Source organism: Chenopodium quinoa, unplaced genomic scaffold (genome assembly GCF_001683475.1).
Source record: "Chenopodium quinoa cultivar QQ74 unplaced genomic scaffold, ASM168347v1, whole genome shotgun sequence".
In the NCBI taxonomy this organism is placed as follows: domain Eukaryota; kingdom Viridiplantae; phylum Streptophyta; class Magnoliopsida; order Caryophyllales; family Amaranthaceae; genus Chenopodium; species Chenopodium quinoa.
Window position 1 is genome coordinate 2,082,980 of NW_018743697.1, and position 20,584 is coordinate 2,103,563.

The 20,584-nt window shown below is 31.7% G+C and overlaps 2 protein-coding genes across 2 annotated transcripts; one reads left to right on the plus strand and one right to left on the minus strand.

The window, feature by feature from the left end:
- Nucleotides 1–284: 284 nt before the first annotated feature.
- On the plus strand, nt 285–4,189 carry LOC110683956 (cation/H(+) antiporter 11-like). Its single transcript, XM_021860352.1, has 3 exons — nt 285–782; nt 1,178–2,227; nt 2,311–4,189. The coding sequence occupies exons 1-3, from the start codon at nt 588–590 to the stop codon at nt 3,460–3,462; spliced, it is 2,397 nt and encodes a 798-aa protein (XP_021716044.1). The 5' UTR covers nt 285–587; the 3' UTR covers nt 3,463–4,189.
- Nucleotides 4,190–8,986: 4,797 nt separating this feature from the next.
- Nucleotides 8,987–10,052, minus strand: LOC110683957. The gene has a single exon (XM_021860353.1). It carries the CDS (start codon nt 9,872–9,874, stop codon nt 9,299–9,301), a length of 576 nt encoding a protein of 191 aa, XP_021716045.1. The 5' UTR covers nt 9,875–10,052; the 3' UTR covers nt 8,987–9,298.
- Between the last annotated feature and the right edge of the window lie 10,532 nt (nt 10,053–20,584).

The window sequence follows — 20,584 nt, forward strand, 5'->3', positions numbered from 1 at the left end:
ATATTTTAATTAGAAAGATTAATCATATGTAATGATCTCAATTTTTGTCTATGGATTTATCTACCATACATATGGTATTGTTTATAGAACCTAAATTTAGTAAACATTATACAAAGGCCAACAATTTTATGTCCAAGCTGTATTTACTAATCTAGTTTACATTTTTCCTTTGGATTCTCTTGTTTGTTTTTTTGATTGTCATCCTCCTTTCTCTCTTTTCCACAATCCTCTTATTCGGTAGCTCTTTCATTCATAGAGAAAGAAGGAAGATTTTTGTCAAAGAGGTTTCAAAATTACAAATTGTAATAAATTATTAGAAAGAAAATTGATCTGAAAGAGATATACAGCTTAGTGAGGCTACCCTAATTGCCTAGGGTCCCACCCCGGTTTGCATTCGGGGTGGGAAGGGAGGAGGCTACTAATTGGGTTAAAAACATTATGCATGAGTATGCCTTGTATGTAAGTATCCTGAGAGAGGAACCTAAAACAAGGCTTGCACTCAGATCAACCTTTATATTAAGTACTTCTCCCGGTAATCCTGAGCCTAACATTATTTGAGTTTTATCATTTTTCTAACAAAGACCATCATGAGAGAATGGAATGCAACATGGTTGTCACCGGTTTGCCTTAAAATACCACCATGGTACCCTAGAACACATTTGGTAGAATTCCCTACTATAGTATTGCTAATTCAAATGTTGGTTGTCTATTGTCTAACTCAAGCCATACATCATAGCTCATTCAAGCGTTTTGGCCTTCCTCCTCTTGCTTCACAATTAATGGTATGCTCTCGATTCATTTACCATATTATTGTGACATTGTGTGTATACTAATTATATACAATTTATTTAATTTGCTATGAATCAATTCGTGACTTTAGGATAGATTTTGTTGTGAAATTTCTTTAGCCCCTCATGTTCAAGTAGATGAATTTCCTAGATTATATCCCTCTATGATATAAACATATATGATTGTACTAAGATGATTAGCTTGACCTATAAGGTAGCATAATTAGCTAGCTAGATTAAAGGGGAAAAATTAAAGCCATTACTATGTATGTTAATCATAAGAAATACTTTGAGACCATTCAAACCTGTTTATTTTTAATTTATTACTTGTGTGTTGTATTAGTGTTTTCACGGATAATGATCATATACTATCTTATGGTGATATATAGGCAGGTGTTGTCTTAACGCCGGAGATATGCACAACTCATATTAAGCCACTGAAGGAAGCTCATGAACTCATATTTCCTATGGCAAGTAATGAAGTATGGAAGTGTATATCTATGTTGGGTTTTAGTTTTTCTATATTCATTATCTCAGTTAAAACAGATTTTACCATCATCATGAAAACTGGCAAAAAACCTGTAATAATCGGACTACTAGTTCCCACTCTCACAGGTGTTGTGAGCTTAACAGTTGCGGCTTGGTATGGTGGATTTATTCGAGTAGTCAGTGATCAGAAGCAACTGAGCGAACTTTCAGCTAGTGCATCAGTCTTAGCATTGTCTACATTTCCTGTCATTGCTGTTCTTCTTAGTGATTTGAAGCTTCTTAACTCTGAACTAGGTAGATTAGCTTTGTCTTGTGGGATTGTTGGTGAGATTGCGGGCATTGCTCACACATTAGCCTTGAAACGAATACTTAGTACTGTAGATCTTCTTCAAAAAGAGAAGACACATGAAGTTCTTCTATATGTTGGACGTCGTGTTATTGGCCTTTCTGTGTTTGTCCTCATTGTAGTATTCATGCTTCGACCATGGATGAAAAAAATAATAAAAAAGACCCCTAAAGGAAAACCCGTTAAGGATACTTACTTGATTCCTATATTTTTGTTGATGTTGTTAGGAGGTCTTGTAACAAATATTAGTGGGGAGTTTGTGGTAATTGGTTGTTGGGTTGTAGGAGCGGCGGTACCTGATGGACCGCCTCTAGGATCAGCTATAGTTGGTAAATTTGACACCTTTGTCTCGGGAATTCTTCAGCCTTTTTTCATAACAATGTCTACCATGAGGGCCAATGTGTTTAAAGTTAACTTTCAAGACAAAGTCATTGATGGTGTAATCCTTGTCACTTTGTCTGGTTTTGCTACAAAGATCGTTATATGCCTTGCGTGTGGGTTGTACTATCGCATGGAAATCTCAGACGCCTTGGCACTCGCTGCCATTATGTCTTCCAAAGGGATTGTCGAAATTGGGATCTTTAACATGTTTATTGATTCAAGGGTACGTAAGTTATTGTAAGTAATCATTTTTCTTCAAATATTATATATTCAATCCTAACTTGAGGTATTTTCTACTTTTGGCAGCTAATTAGAATCTCAACATGCGCCTTTTTAATGGTTGTCACAATAATTGTTGCAATTGTTATACCCATCATAGTTAAGTGCCTTTATCAACCTCTAAGGAAGTATGCAGGATATCATAACAGAGATATTGTGAGTTGCAATCTTGAAGCTCATCTCCGCATCCTTACTTGCATTTCGAAACCAGATGATGTGCCTGCATTTGTTCATCTGCTCACTCTTTCTAACCAAGCCACGAACAACATGATTGTAGATGTTTTACACCTTATAAAGCTAGTTGGAAGAGCACAACCCATATTTATATCTCATGACTTACAAGAGGGAAATTCATCAGAAAACATGTCTTACTCTGAAGATATGATTTCAGCTTTTAACTCATTGATTCAAAGAGCTAACATGGAAGACCTCTTTATACACTTCTTTACAACAGTCACCCCACCTAAAGCAATGCATGATGACATATGCACACTCGCACTTAACAATTTAGCATCACTTATCATCTTACCCTTCCATAGAAAGCTAAGTACTCTTGATGGATCTGTCGAGTTTGAGGATTATGGGCAGAGAACCCTTAACAACAGCATGCTCGAACGAGCCCCATGCTCTGTAGGGATCTTCATTAATAAAGGAACATTGAAGCTCCCTACAGTTGAGTCCTCAAACATGACCTCAGTAGTTGTACAATCCCAACCTGAGCAAAATCAGTTCTCAGCAGCAGTGATTTTCATAGGAGCAGATGATCAAGAGGCGGTAGCATATGCTAAGCGCATGGCCTCTGGACCAATGGTATGGGTGCTTGTCATCCGATTAGTTGCTTCCGAAGATGAGACCGAGCTTGATTCCACCACAATTTCGGATATCCAACAGTACAAAGAGATCAAACAACAATTCAACTACTCAGAGCAAGTAGTCCATGATGGTTCACAAACTGCAAAAATGTTAAGGTCTATTGCAGAAGACTTTGACCTTATCATCGTAGGAAGATCACACAATCCAGAAAGTCCTCAACTTTCTGGTTTACAACAATGGAGTGAAGTACAAGAACTTGGTATCCTTGGAGATATCCTCGCCGCACCAGATTTTCCTGGAAAGACATCAATTTTAGTGTTGCAACGACAAAAGCAATGGTTATCTAAAGGCTATAAATATAGTTGAGTGCTAGTAATTTTTTTGATACTTGTACATACATATGTTATATGTATCAAAGTTTTTGGTATAATCTTTCAGGTATGAGCTGATGATGATACTTCTTATTTATATTTATCATTACACCATACTGCGGTTTGGTTAGTACAGAGTATTCTTAGGTATAAACATGAAAATTACATGTAGAAGTTAATATGAGCAAATTCTTCATGACAAACTCTTCATAACTTTATTTTCTTGAAGATTATACTAATCCACATTTTTTATATGCTCAACCCTAGATTTCTCATCGAAAGATCATCTATATCAACTTTGTAGTCTTGTAGAGGTAAATGTTTTTAATTGTAATAAGCTATTTAATTTGTTGCTTTGGTAAATTTTCTAAGCTATTTGTTGCCTTCTTTCTTTATTTGTAATTTATTTGTTTAGTATTTTGTAATCCATTAAAGTAATTATATGGAAGGAAGTGCATGTGAAATATACTTGTATTATTCCAGAGTTTCACGTACATTTTCTAAACTATTAGATGTGTTAAATGTTATTGATCGAGGTGAACTTTTTTTTTTTTTTGTTAAAAACCTAATTACTCAGTAATTTTTTTTTACTGATATTATATTGTTTCCTTTATTTCGTATTTAGGAAGAAAAAAAAAGGAAAAAGATATATGCAGCCCCAAAGGCTGCATATAAGAACCTAAAAGTGGAAAGAATTGACAATAAATATACAATTATTACACCGATTTACTCGCAAATTGTTGATAAATTCCCAATTTAATACTAAAAAGGAAAGATATTAAATGCTTATATGCATCCCTAAGGGCTGCATATAGCATTACCCAAAAAAAAAAAAACTCAAAAATTGAAGAATTCGCATGAATTTTGGATCATGTCAATTGAAACTTACAATTACTTTCAAATTTTAAAAAAGTTTGTGCCAATGCACAAAATTCAAATGCTTTGCAAAATGCAACATCTTAACCTTCAAGACAATTTACATCTTGTTGTCTTAGTCAAAATTAATTTAGGAAATTTTTTTACCATTGCATTAAGCTAATGTAATTATTGTAGACAACAAATCGCTAATTTTTATATATCCTTCATATGTATGTATATGTTTTATTTGCTAATCTAATACATAAATCTTAGATGCATCATGATGTGTATTTCATATATAAAGTGGATTAATTTAGACATATAGTTTTTTGAAGTGATAGTTGACATAATTGATTTAACAAGTTTTGACAAGTGAACATATATATGATCTGTAAAAGTGGTAAAAGCAATAGACTTTCGAAGTTGTGATTTAGGGAATGAAGATATATAAATTAATGATTGCCAAAAACATTATTGTTTATGAAAATATGTGGAGGAGAGAGACTGAGAGTGAGCGAGCAAGCTGGAAGCTTGAATCCATGTGAATTGTGAAGACTCACTTCCATTAAAGGATTTGCCAGCTTGTTTGGCATTACATCATACCTTCGACTTGTCGTTATTTAACTACTTTTTGTGTTTTTATTATTTAACTTCATTTTATATAATATATACCCGCCAAAAAATATAAAATACTACCTCTGATTTTTTTAATTGCAACTTTGGAATATTTTATATTTCACAAATAATACTCCAAAGTTGCAATTAATAAAAATCGGAGATAGTATTTATTTTATATATTTCAAAAATGAAATTAAATTATTTATGCTTATTAATAATTTCATCTTTATAATCAATAATAATACTATCTCAATCATATTAACCAATTGTTTCAAACTTTCCATATGACTAATTCAAAACTTAAGCATCTATTTCGATCTCTTATCTTCAAATTATTGGACATTAATTATTTAGTTATCTTATTAATTACTTATTAGGGGTTTGCATGCCTTCTAGATTAGTATTTGGCTTTTACGTCTAGTCAAACAGCTTCTAAAATAAATGTGCTTGATGAGTGATTGATTATTCAAGCAAAATCAAAATTATTAAGCAAAATTATTATTAGAGCATGCATGCATGTCTAATTGTATATGATTTACTAACAACCAATCTAATTTTATCAAGCATCAATTTTTTTTTTCTTTTTGTCAGATAATATAAAACTCCTCGATTAGAGTGATTTCCATTGATCAATATTTATAGGGTTACAATGAGAAACCTAATCATATTAGGTAACTGTAAGATATGTACAGATATCAAAGATAATCTTATACAAAATATATCCTAAACCTAGGATGAGAATATTCTATGGATATTCTCTATCACACCCCCGTAGTCAGAGCGGGAGAAAATCGGATGCTCAGACTGGATCTGAATCACGCATCGAACGGTAAGGATAGTATAGTAACCCATGATCAAAAGAGAAAGTAGTAGAAATGTGCCGATGATGGCGAGAGAAGCAACAGCCACGACCTACATAGAGTAGAGATAAGCACTGCTAGGCCGGAGGAGAAGGAGAAGAGCCGCACACAGACTTGGGCTAAGTTGCAGATCTAGAGAAGAAGAAGCTAAGGGATCAAACCATCATCGGGAAGAAGACACTACACTACTACGTGAAATCACAGTTGAAGAAAAATAAATAAAATTGCGCAAGAAAAGATTAAATCCCACCGCTTGAAATTAATCAATTCTCTGTAGAGAAACCAGGTAGCAAGAAGTAATACTCCACAAAGATTCCAAGTGCTGCAACAATAAAAGGAGCTAACTTGATAGCAAAAGAGATGTGCAAAAGTTGACCTTATTGTGATATACCACCACCCAAACAAAATCTATGTGATTATGTGTTAAAAAACCAATGAGGCAATGTAAGAATCATTGTTGGTCATGGGGAGGTGGAAATAGAGTGCGGCACATGGAATAGGTTGGCAGATGTGGTTACTGCCAGTAGTGGGAGGCGGTAGTGTATGCGATTGCCAACAATGATGGAGGAGGCTTTCGCGATTGCTACTGTTGGTGGGAGGCGCAAGATTACATAAAGATTCTAAAAATAACTTTGAGAAAAGAAAAAAAAATCTATATGTGTGTTTGCGGAAGCATAAAAAACTTTGTATATCCCGCCGGTGGATTTAATTTTCTAACCCACCGGCAGGGTGAGAATTTTTGTATATAATCCCAAGATCTAACCTAAGCTGTGATACCATGTCAGATAATATAAAACTCCTCGATTAGAGTGATTTCCATTGATCAATATTTATAGGGTTACAATGAGAAACCTAATCATATTAGGTAACTGTAAGATATGTACAGATATCAAAGATAATCTTATACAAAATATATCTTAAACCTAGGATGAGAATATTCTATGGATATTCTCTATCACTTTTTGGTACGTACAAAGAGTCAAATTATGACAATGATATGATATAATCTCAACTTTTGGGTACCACTCTAATAAGACCGTACCTTAACAAAGATAATGAGTGAAGGAAATTACAGGTAAATTAACAACACGTTAATTCAAATAAATTAAGAAGCTCGATAGTTAATCGATTGTCAAACTAGGGTATTAGGTACACTTAAGCTTCCAAGAAATTATACAACAACAGTCCAGGAGGGAAATACAAGGGGTTCGATCATGACTTGAGCTGGATAAAATAAAATTCATAGATAGATCTTTCACACGTTTACATGTAAAGGGAGTATCATGTATTATGTGCATTTTGTGCATCATTACATCATAATACTAGTAACATTCTTTGTATTATTCAACTTGATGATTAATTAATTTGATTATTCATTATAATAATAATGTGGAAGAAATGTAATATATGGAACACAAAATTGGAAGCAATGATGAAGACAAATTCCTGAGTTATATTACACATCTACCACAATTATCTCCTCAGTAATATCTGTACGGAGTAATTAACAATTTTGATGATCATAAAAAAATATCCATGTATTCATGCATGTAATCTGAATACTTGCATGATTAATTATTATTAACTTTATCATTAGCACCTAATTGATCCTACCAAGATTTATATTTTGACCATCCCAAAAAATATAAGGAGAAATGAATATACATAAATTTTGGATCATGTGATTAGAGAACTTAATTATTTTCAAAACACAAGTACGGAGCGGGTTTAAGAGTTCGTGCCCAGGCTTATTAGCACAAAATTCAAATGCTTTCATGGAGGAATTTATATTCATCCATGCATAATTATGATTTATGATTATGTTGACATTTATACACTACGAAATCACTTGCACTTCCAACACTTACGGTTTTTTAGTTTAGTATTTACGGATCAGACCAAACACTTGAGATCGAGTAGAGGGGATGCTAAGGGAATCTCTACCCCAAACACTTCACCGGGTAAGATTATTCAAACCTCTAACCTCAAAAATCTAATTAAGGTAAGGAAACTTACTGAATGAGCCAACACTTTGTTGCATGATATTCACTTGTATTATACTATAATATGTATTTTTCTAACAATATAATAGGAAGTCAAAGAAGAATGAATGAAATAAGCTAAGAAGTAGGCAAAATCAAATACAAGTATGACTTATGGAGTACAATGTTTTGTACTATCACTACTACAAGTTTACAACAATATCGTCGGTCCAATTTTGCTGACATATAATCTCTTTTGAATTACTTCGCATTTGTGTTGCAAAAGAATAAATTATTGTCCTTATTAGCTTGATTAACGATTTCTACTTTGATCTCGAGTACACCTAACTCTAATTGTACCTTAATATCATTTGCTACTTGTAATATCATTTACGAGTACTTCTTTTTTTTTTTTTTTTTTTTTGAGGGGTAACGTTAGCAGAATATTTATTTCAAATTAAGTTCCGCTAAGGCTAAGATCATTTACGAGTACTTAAAACCACATAAATTAAAATTGTAGTGAATATGACTCAAAAGTTGGGTGCAGTGGGAATCAAAAGCCAGCTAAGGTTGGTGCATAATTATTATGCCTAATGTCAACAATGGCTGAATTTGGCTAATAAGTGTGTTTGCATTGATAAACTAATTAAACATTATGTTGACTAAAAAAAAAAATTAGAGTAAGAAATTAAAATGAGCATTTAAAGTTTCAGTTACAATGTATTGTCACAACCGAATTGAATTACGTATAAATACTATATTGCAAAAATAGCTGTCTTTGCCTTGTGTACGTTAAACATCCAATCATTGGTTGATTAATGAAGATAGATATTTTTAAAGGAAAAACAATGGAAGATGGAGAAATGGAAAGAGACATAAAACTGAGATTCAAAGCATTTATTCAAGTTAAGATAGATCCACCAAAAATATTAAAAATTTTCATGTGAAATTTTATTTAGATGCGTCATTTGACTTTGAAATTAAGTATTAGCATACAGAATTCGCGTAAAATTTTAAACATGACAATTAACTGTAAGTGTCGTTTGATGTTTATATCAATGATAATTTTGAATTGGTTTTCTTTTTTCCCTATCGACAAAGGGTTCGTTATTGAATCTTATGTTCAAGTGAGATCGACTTAAGTTATCTGACATTATACATAAAATAAAACGCGATTAATTAACTCTGAAAAAATCAAGAATAAAATCCAAAGTTCTCCGTATTTTTCAACTTTTGGTATGCTCAAATATTTTGAGCTCTCTTTAAGAATTACTCCGTACTTGTACAATAATAAACCCGAAGCTGCCAATATTACAAAGCACTCGGAGAAAAATTAAGCCAAAATGTAATGTAATGTATCCACAATAAATTATAACTCCATCCTCAACACCTTGAAATTTTTGACAAGGAAAAAAAGAAAGGCTTTGCAATTTGCATATAATTGCAAATCTCAAATAAAGGAGTTTTAGAGAGAATAAAATTTTAATTTAATATATATTTAAAGAAAAAAAAATCACAAATCTTCAGTAATAATTTCCAAATGAGGTTGCCAAATACCACTTTTACCCCTGCTGCTTCTTCTCCTTTGATGCTTCCCAGATTTAGATTTAATCTTCAAATTTGTTTCACAAACTACCACATTGCTAATATTTTCATGATCACCTTCTAATTTCGACAAATCTATACTCAAAACTTTATTATCATTATCGTTATCATTATCATTATCATTACACTTGGACTTATTAAGCTCCTGATCATTGAGTTTTTGATTGTGAGTAATACTCTTAACCTTGTTTTTCTTAGACGAATAAGGGTTTTTAGAAGGCAAAGAAGAATCCGGTAGCAAGAAATAGATGCTACCGCGTTTAAGCTCAGAATCGGAGGATAAAATCATGATTTTCCTAACCATATTACCTTGTGAACAAGGTTTGCTTAAGACATGGTTTGGATAATCTTGAAGAATTTCACCAGCCGTTACACCGGCTCTTGTGATCTCTTCTACGTACCCGTTTAGGTGAACAATTCGGATCAAGTCGAGTGCACCACAAGGTAGTACACAAGCCAAACAACACCTTAAACTATTTCCCATTTTTTTTTTTTTATCAAAAATTTAAATATTTTTGGATGATCAAATAATGAAATTTATTTGAAGGTGTTTTTTGGGGGGAGCTTTGAATATTTTGATGTGGAAAGTGGTGATGAAGAGAGTTTCAAAAGTGGGGGTTTGAGAAGGTTGTTATATAAGAGGACCAACCTTATATTATAATAATATAATATGATCTAACTGTATGATATGATTATATTTTTATATAATAATGTTTTGGTTAATTTATGCTTCTAATAATGTGATTATTGTACTTGTTGTTGAAGTTTTTAACTACCATATTAGGTGATTAGGAAGCTTACTTAAGGGGAGTACTACCACTTGGCCGTCATGCTTCAAATTAAATTTAATCTCTGATTAACCTTGTTGTAAAGCAATAGTAATTAACTTTTTAATGTTAAAGTATGTGCTACGTTTTTATCTTTTAAGGTAAGAGTGCAAAACTTTGTTTTAATATGTTTTTAGGTCAAAAAATAACTTTACTTGCATTACCCAAGCTGATTTAAATAAAATTACTCAGTTATTCTCCACTTATTTAAGATTGAAAATGAATAAACCAGGTTATATATTCATGCATAACTCGATGCTAGAAATAGAGAATCGTATCTATATGGCACCAGGCCAGCACGTGCATCACACATGCCTATAGAGATAAGAGCATAGTCCTCCATGTGCATATCAATATAATGTTGGTTCAACCTGATTATCTTATCAACAAGCTAGTATGCTCTATATTACACAACTACAAATAAGGCGGTAAAAAGATTTGCAATAACTTATTATGAGACAGCTAAAAAATAAAAGGTTAATATCGGTAATTAAACTCTTACGGTAAAAAAATAATTTACGAATCAATACTAAGCTATTGTAAATAATTTAAATATGGAGAAACATTTTCAAAATTAAATGCAAATATCTCAAGATATATATAGCATAATAGATAGCCGTCTTACCCAAAATACAGCCTTTTCTTTTGATAAGCAGAGATTATGAATCAAATCTTACACTATTTCCTAATCAAGGCAGCTCAAGCAAGGTAAAACTCAAAAATATAACACCACTGTATAATTGTATAATATAAAAATATATTATATAGTTTTAGAGTAGAATAAATGAAGTTGACTAGATAAGACAAGCCTTGAAACTCACAGCTGAACTTATATTATAACCGAAATAAACCCATCTTTAATTAAAATTATATATTGAACGTCATAGTTTAAGGGACTAACACATGATCATATAATTACTTTAGAACACAAACAAAGGGGTGGTCTGTTTTTGCTAATTAAGTTTATGATTTAATTAAGTTGGCGAAACATGTTGGGTGGCCCACACAACATGACCCATTACGATTAATCGCGAATATTGGCAGAGTTGCGCCGATCCTAACGATTTATTTTATTTATTTTAGCTAGCTTAAGACTGCATTTTTAGAGGATAGAGAAATTAAATTAAAGTGTAATTTAAAATAGGTTGAAATTAATTAGAGAATTAGGTACAATGATTAATTAGAGAGGACAGCCTTGTTTATGATGTAAACAACAATTTAGATAATGTTTAGGTTGCTAATGATATAACATCACCTACTTTGGTGTTAGACCATGATTATTAAAGAGAAATGATTTTTGTAAGTCCATCTTATTGCTATATACCCCGATATTAATAAGAATAGTGAAGGGTTTAGCATCTATTATCAATAATTTCGTAATAAAATAACATTAATAATGTAGTAAGTAGTAAGAAAATACTTTTTGAGAAAAGTTTATAAATGTTGTTCTACTAATGTCACAAGTTCTCTTTTTGAGCTACAATTCTAGTGATTAAAAAAGGGTATTTGTGAAAATTAAAGTTAAGTTGATCGAAGAGATGAATCATATGATGCATGAGATGCAAAGGCCAACATAACCTTAATGTTTGAAAACTTGCAATTGATATATATGGACCTGTTCACATTTACTGAACTAAACTGAACTGAACTCAACTGAATAGAGTTGAAATGAATATTTTATGAGAAAAGGAAATTAGAAGCTGAAATGAATTGAACTAAACTAAACTAATTGGAGCTAAACTAAACTAAATTGAACTGGTTAGAGATTAACTAAACTGAACTAAACTGAAATTAAGTTGAAGTGAACAGGCCCATAATATGGCAGACTAAGCTAGTGCAAAAAAGTATAGTGTCGAGGCATTTGACACTCTTATCTTAACAAGATTTTGTCGTGCATGCAACATTTTAAGTGTCATCCTATCTTTTTTCTAAGTCATAAAAGTTCAATTCGGTCAAATTTAGGTTTTGAAAAACAAAATACTCGTAATTATTATTATAGTAAAATAAATATTATTCGAGTGTCAGTCCAAAGTTCCAAGACTCAAAAACATCTTATTGTAAATTATGGAGTCATATTGTTCATTGTTATGTTTTATTTTTTTTCCTAATTCTTTGAATTATTTTCACTTATTTATTTAGTTCATCCACGTTTTAGTATCCAAATTGACCAAATATGCCAATCTAATGCATTAACAGTTTAGAACTACCATCCAAAAAGAAAAATTCAGATCTGGATGTGAAAATTATTCAAAACTGAGTATTTGCTGTATTTTATAGCACTTAACAATCATTTTACGTGGAAATCACATGATTATCTACTGTAATTTGCAGTAAATATATGCAAATTAGAGCCTTATTCTTTTGTTTCTTTTGATAAAAATTGCATTATACGTTTAGAATTTAATGGTTACATTTTTATGTTATTATGGAATCATCATAGAAGTAGATACTCTGCCTTGGCAATAATAACAGTAATGCCCTGCTATTTTTGGACCACTTCTTTGCTGCTAATTTTGGACCACTTTACCGCGTAGCAAGTACAATCCTATGGTACTTTACCCTGCTTAATTCCATACTTTATGCAATTTGTTTATGTTTTCAATTCTATTGCACGAGGATTTGTTAATTAACGATGTGATTAATTCTTAAGTACGGGCGATAATTACGTCCTATAAGTTGTTAATTATTTACTTAATTTTAGATCGTGGAGATTCAAACCATGCATGCAAGTTGATGAACAGTTGCATCACTTGCATGTAGTTTATTGTTTATACTACATTAACGAAGACCAGATTTTCATTAAAGTTCAATAGTTTAATAAGTTGCATGTATGAAATGTAAACATGAATTATGTTCTAAGCATGTATCGACTTTGTAGATAGGTAAAACTTTGTGTTTTTGAGCTCGGCCATGCATATACATGTCAATACAGTTTCATCGTAAAATTAATTGGTTATAAATGGAGTAGCTCACTACGCTATAACTTAGTTAAACTCTCTTCTTTTTTTTATTCGTGGTATAACAAACTTATCCCAACTTATATGTGACCGATGTGGGTTATTATCTTAATTGATTTAATACAACCTGCCTTAGAGCATAATTATTGTAAATAACCATATCAAAATTTTGCAAAGTTTCTTTTAATGAGTTTAATCATAAAAGTAGTTGAGAAAAACCAACGATAACATATTTACATAAAAGAGTGCTCAAATTAAGATAACATATAATTATACCTGGATGTACGTTCCCATAATTTGTGGACTATAAATGTATCATGTATGTATTCAGTACTATTAGAAGATTAATAACAGTCCAATTTGGCAATTCTTTTTAAGACATTGATAGGATTTAAAGATTAACAACAAAACTTGCCAATACAATATTCATAATCTGTAATTAAGTAATGTTGTTAGAGTAACAGATATCTTCTAATCATGATTCTGCTGCTAGATACGATACTTCGTAGCATGTAGGTTTTAGGCACCGCCCTTAATTAAATCCGATTAAGTACTATAATTTTGTTTAGATTAAGTCCTAAATTTGATTAAAAACTTTAGACCAACAAAACAATAAAATAATTGAAAAATTACAAGGGCATCTGCACGAGGAGTTTGAAATTATAATCAAAGAATCTAATTTAGTGGTAAGTTTTAATATGAACCCTAATTGAAAACAAAATGTGTACTGAACGAGGGACCGAAGACACAGAAAGAAACTATAATTGAATAACGTGAGTATGTGAGTTAGTGTCTGTATTGACACCAAAGTCTAGGTGGAAAATTGATTATATTATTACCTATCCTTTAAACATTATTATAATAATTCAATGAATTATTACTAATCATCATCATATTCTTATATTAGTTCCTTGTAACTTAAAGTACACTTTTTTTTGGTCCATAAAAGTAAGCTTGATTATAGCCATACAAGTATGCATAAGAATAAAAGAAAAGATTTTGCAAGCAAAAACCCTTTTTAATGTAAAGAGCATTCTTTTTTCCTTATACTACAAGTTCGGATTTATAACAAGTATTCCCTTCATCCCATAATATAGTGTCTATTTTATAAACGATATGGATTGTAAACATGATCTAATAAATAAGATAGAAGTATGATATATGATTGACATACATATCATATCGAAGTCAAAAAAGCTCCTGATCGACATAATCATGTACTGAATGTATATGTTAGATGACCAAATCAACTATACTCAGGGTCATTCATGTGTTCATATAATGGTCTAATTCCGTAAGGGACGAAAATTACAATTTACAAGTGTTGTAACGTAGCTTAAAGAAGAACACATGATCATTAAACAGCTCTTTCCTAGCTAGACCCTCATAACTTAAAATTTCCCACCATTAACCCTTTTAACGCAAAGCTATATACACTAAATCAGACCAGTACTAACTTAGATACTGTTTCGCTGGCAACCCATTTCTCAACTGCGCCTAATACATTGCATTTTAGCTTGTTTTATTAATTCATCGTTTCAATCACCTAACAAAATCCAACTATATTATGCATCTACTATATAATAGTAGAAGGGACTCGTACTTTCAGATGAGTTTATTTTTTCTTTAATCAATCAAATTAAACATACAAAAAAAAAAAAAAAAAAAAAACAAACGCGTATTCTGTTGGGAAATAAATGCAAAAACATTACACGTAAACATGGTTTTAGGCACATGAGCTTCTTTTTTTTTTTTTTTTGAAAGATAGGCACATGAGCTATAATATAAGTAAGTTTTGTGAATAGGTTCTCGTAATTTTGAGGCCTTGAATATGTTATTAACTTGCCAAATTAAATGAGTTCATTCGCTGGTTGTTATATGATTAATTAATTTGCTCAATTCGATGGAATATTTCTGATTTTTGGTCAAATATCCGTACATTGTACCGAAATTAGAGCTTATAAGTTCAGCGTAAATGCGTAATGTAGTGGGTAAGTTGAGGTCAATAATTTAAAATAGAAAATATTTACTCCCTATGTGTGGAGTTCACTTGCTAATTATCACTCCATAACTACATACTCAAATTAGTTAGATTAATTTTTTTTTTTTTGGGATATTGTGCCTAATGTTTGAGATAGATTTTTTTTGTTGCCCTATGTTATCTTTCAAAACACTACGTGATATAAAATTACAAACCTCCTAGGCTTTTAAGGCTACACATAAGTATAATATACATTATATTATAGAATATTACAAAAATGAAAATTTATGACAATATAACGCATCAATTGGTATTTTCATCAATACCCGTATTATTAAATAATTCTTATACTTTTTTTTTTAATTAATATGCATGTTGCAAATTAAAGTATTTCTTTTCTATTCAACTTACTTTTTAAATTTATCTGAATTTATTTTCATTATAATAGACCTAACTTTGTTTAAACTTATTATGTTCGGATCCAGATTAGTCAAAATTGTTCAACAGAATATGGCCTTAAAGTATTATGTTACATAGTATCAAGCTAGCAAATAGAAACTACACGTAATATTTTGAACTCATAGTATGATAATCTTATAGAGAGTTTAAACATATATCATCTACACTTTAGTCGTTTTTCATGTAGCTAAACTTTAAACGATAAGTACAGACATTTGAAGTCAAATACAGTTAGCAAAATGGTTACTATTGTACTCCGTATTACATATTCCATGTTTGGTGCCTGTGCCTTGGCTACTATTTCTCCAAGTCTCTAACCTTATTGTAGCCTATCAAAATTGCATTAATACATACAGTTTATGCTAATTACACCGCAGTCACAGTTGTCAACATTAAATAACAGCTATAAATTCTATTTTGTTCATAATTAATTAGGGTCTGTTCTCATTGACTGAACTGAACTGAACTGAACTGAACTGAACTGAGGTGAACTGAACTGAAATGAATATTTTATAAGAGAAGGAAATTAAGAGCTGAACTGAACTGAGCTGAACTGAACTGAACTGAATTTCAACGTAAGAGAACAGGCCCTTAATCTGCAATCTGCATGCATACGTGACCTATATAATAGATTGAGGGAGTACGAGTATGTAGTATTTGTCCTTTATCGGTAAACTGCTTAAAGTCAAATAAGTCGAGTGAATCTATCCATTCAAACTAAACAAGGTCATAAGATCATGCATGCACATGGATAAGTGAATAATGAAGGAAAGAATAACGTTCAAAATTAAAAAGAAAGTAACAACTAACATAAGGAAGCAATGCAAAACGATAGAATGAAGATGCATGTTCATGTACGTATACGTACAAATACATCCTAATTAGAGTTTAATTGCTACTACTTTGTACGGTATTATGTGCATTAATTGTACGTTTTCCATTACAGAAAGGTCACTTGCACGACCAGATATCGATTGATCTGATCAGAATTACAAAAATTATACTTATTAGCGAGCATATAGTTTGCATACCGTACGTTTGGGACCACAATTTTGTCATGCTTTCAACTTACATGCTAACTCATACAAGTACTTTCTCATCAGTTGGTATATTTACTCTTTTGTTGAGTTTAATTACGTACATTATTTATCTGATTACTGTTTTCTGTTTTCCTAATATATATTGTCAGTGCTTAGCTTAATTATAATTAGTGTTATAGCTGTCACATAATTCCATCATTAAATTAGTAAGATATGAACTGCTAGTCGATTAGTAACTTAAGGTATATATATTATTAATATAACACTTTGCTTTAAGCTCCAAATCTTATAAGTGGTAGTTTAATTTGATATAGTTAAGCTTGTTTTGCATGCAATAATTTTGCTGTGGATTACGGTAGATGATTAATTCCATGGAAATCGTAGGATGTATGTATGTAACAAGATATACCAAGATCGAGTCCGAAATTAATTATCATGTTAATAGTGTAATAATTGAACAATGGATGGATTGTAGAGTATTAGAGTTCACCAATGTAACCTGCTTGGCTGCTTGTCCATAATGACAATATGTCATAATGTATTAATATACTCCTAATAAGATTGAATCTTAAATTCATGACTTCATATTCATGTGTATAAGATCAATCATGAATTCATGACTCAATATTTATAAGGTTAGTAATTAGTATGGCACTCAAAAACTCGATCTACATATTTGCATTACTTTGGCTTACATAAGATAGTGCATGAAGTAGACATTATTCCTAATAAGATTGAAAAACTATACAAGGAGTAATTTGGTTGACAAAAAAAATACAAGCAATGCAACTTCTTAGAAAATTCTCCTCCTTTTACAACATGTAGGAATGGGTTGAATTGCCTAGCTAGCATCCACCCAAGTTATTATTAAGTGGACCCTCGTGCATGAGAAGATTTACTTAGTGAATTGTTGTCAATTTGTAATCGACCAAATATTTTTTACCACTTAATTATTAGTGTATTGTAATCAACCTTAGCTTGATTGACACTTAATTCGTATTATAAAAGCAATTTCCTTAGAAATATAATAACTTATTGCATCCAATTCAATGGCTAGCTTAGCCTTTTCAACGGGTATTTAGGGTCTATCTAATTTACTGAATTGAACTAAACTAAAATGAATTGTTTATGAGAAAAGGAAATTAGGAAATGAATGGAACTGAAATTAAGCTGAAAAGAACATATCCTTACCATTGAAATCTTTGATTATTGCCAAATCAAGCAATCTGATCATCCGTATTAATACGTACCCCTAGCCTTTTTTGTTAACCATTTCATTAAACGTGTAGAACATTACTTATTGCAATTTGGTACATCTACTACTACTATGCGTTGATTTAAGCATACGCGATCGATGAACTTGAGCCTTAAACAAGGCACATGGGAAACTAAAAGCTCCAAGAAAGCTAATTAAGAGCAAGGGGTCCTTGAATTAAGTATACATTACAATGCCGACACATTCAATTAGCTCAAGGCTTGATTTGAAGCTCATTGATCATGTTATCCCATGTTTCATAGACCCCACGCTTCTTCTTCTATCATCTATCATGCATCCGATAAGACTTGTCCGTTGTCCCCCCCCCCCCCTTATAATCTCTTCATGATATGATGAGAAATGTAAGGGTACTTACATAAATGTACGCGTGTATGTTCCTAATTAACTACTTGTATTTTAATTCGTATGTATAGACAATGAACACGCGAGGGTAAATCCTTTATAATCGATCTCTCATAAGAAGGATGATGTTAAAATTAAAGGACAAGGAGGTTTAATTTAGTTAAGTTGGTTTAAGATAAGAATTGAAAGAACTCATTATTGTTAGATAATAATATTGCGTAAGGAACTTTAATCAGTATTCTTATTTCATCCAACTCGATTCCAATCTATACCAATGCAAACAAGTTATTTAATTTAATTTAACGATAAATTTGCACGAAATAATTAGATCTTATAAGATACTCCAAAATCCGAAAAGCATGAACACATGATCCTCAAAACTTGTAAACATGAACAGATGAAATGTATAATCCCAGCCTACACGTTATACAATACGAATAGGACAAACAACAATAAAAAAACGAAACTTTGTATTATACACTTATACCTTGATGAACTACACTGGTAATCTATAGAATTATTACTCGTATACAACAAAAAATTAACAAAGGGAATAAATATAATCTGTCACTGTGCATATAGCATCAAAATTACAATAGATATTTCAATCAAATCAAAATAAAAGATCACATTGAGATTTTCTAGGGCCAGAAGACCTTGGAAATGTAGCTTAATTGTACTAAAATCCAAAATAATTATCCTTCTGATTTCTTGAACAAATTAAATTACAGTTATAATATGATGATTTCGAGATCAAACCCATTATTTAAGCAAATATGAGAATGTCTTAAGCTAAGCTAAGCTAATCATACATAAACTATGCAATTAGGTTAGTTGATCAAGTTGATGAAATAATTGATATATATGAAGCACGCATGCATGTATATGCATGCAGCCGGCCATTGATTTGGTGCAGTACATAGAATCAGTAACCACGCCTACCGAATCCTGTAATGCACGAGTGAGCCAGCGAAAATCATGCCAATTTCTACTTCACATAGATATCATCTTTCAGACTTATACACCTAACACGTACTCCTTTTTGGCTTGTTATTGATCAACTTATTTTATATGTTTTTTAACCCCGATTTTGTGATGATAAGAAAAATCTGTTGCGTAGTAATCCAATTTAGTGTTGTTTATTGATTAAGACTACCTATGGTAGAATTCTTAAGGGAAAAGTTGTCAACAACTAAATGTGTATCAACCCCGCGTAGGGGTGGATCCATATGGGCCTTTGATGATGCAATTGGAACGCCCCGTTGTTAAAATAAAAAAATAGATTATGTTGTGGTTGGGAATTATTTGAGAAGAGGTAACCCTCAGACTGAATCCAATTTGTAAAGGAGAGGCCAAGTTAAACTTGAAGGGTAAATAAAATAGGACTTCTTTTTATCCTATTGTGTTCATCGGCGAATTACCATTTTTGAAGAGAAAACCACTACAAGCTAAGGATGCCATGCCTAGATGCATTTTGAACAGAGCCAGTAGTGTCCTAATTATGGTGGTCGTTCAATTGGTGGCTAGATTGACTGATGACTTGGTGAGTGTTGCTACAGAGATTATGTGGAACAAAAAAAAAAACCCCTAAGCCCAACATGTAAACGAATTGAGAAAAGATAACAAAACAAGTCACCCCAAGCCCAGGCCCAGTCTTAGGCCCAACAAATTCATCCAAATAAACTGAATAACAAGATGATAATGAAACTCAAGTTTTCTAAAAAGTGCATGCACTAAACACTACAAAAAAAAAATCAATATAGCATCAACCAAAATTTGTTGCTGTTCACCAAAAATCCATTGCCAACTCTATTTAGCAACGGGTTGGAAACAAAAAATTGTTGTTGCTAAAAGGCTTGTTGCCATGGGATTTTGGATACCAGTTGCAAAGCAATTTTGTTGCAATATTGCATCAATTTAAATATAGTTTCCATGATTGTTGCTGTATTTGGTGCATTCGTTGCCAACTTTGGCAACAGATTACCATTGGTCGTAGCTAAAATTAACAACAAATTATTAATGTTAGTTCCTTAAATAGCAAAAAATTATTAATGTTGGTTCCTAAAAATAGCAACAAATTATTAAATTTGGTTCATAAAAATAGCAACATATCATAAATATTGGTTGCTATCAACACTACAAGACAAAAACCCAATCCCCATTAGCAATTCGGTTCAACCCGATCTCGGCCTTTACTAATCTGAAATCTCACTTTGGTTAGGTCAAGTCGACTCGACTTTGCATGTAAGGCTCTTTGAATCCCCAGTCTCAAGAATCGCATTTAGTAGGAGTCGAACTTGTGACCTCAAAGT

Coding starts and splice junctions, on each gene's coding strand:
- LOC110683956 (XM_021860352.1), top strand. CDS start 588: ATGAGAGAATGGAATGCAACATGGTTGTCACCGGTTTGCCTTAAAATA. Junction 783..1,177: donor CTCTTGCTTCACAATTAATG/GTATGCTCTCGA, acceptor GGTGATATATAG/GCAGGTGTTGTCTTAACGCC. Junction 2,228..2,310: donor ACATGTTTATTGATTCAAGG/GTACGTAAGTTA, acceptor TACTTTTGGCAG/CTAATTAGAATCTCAACATG.
- LOC110683957 (XM_021860353.1), bottom strand. CDS start 9,874: ATGGGAAATAGTTTAAGGTGTTGTTTGGCTTGTGTACTACCTTGTGGT.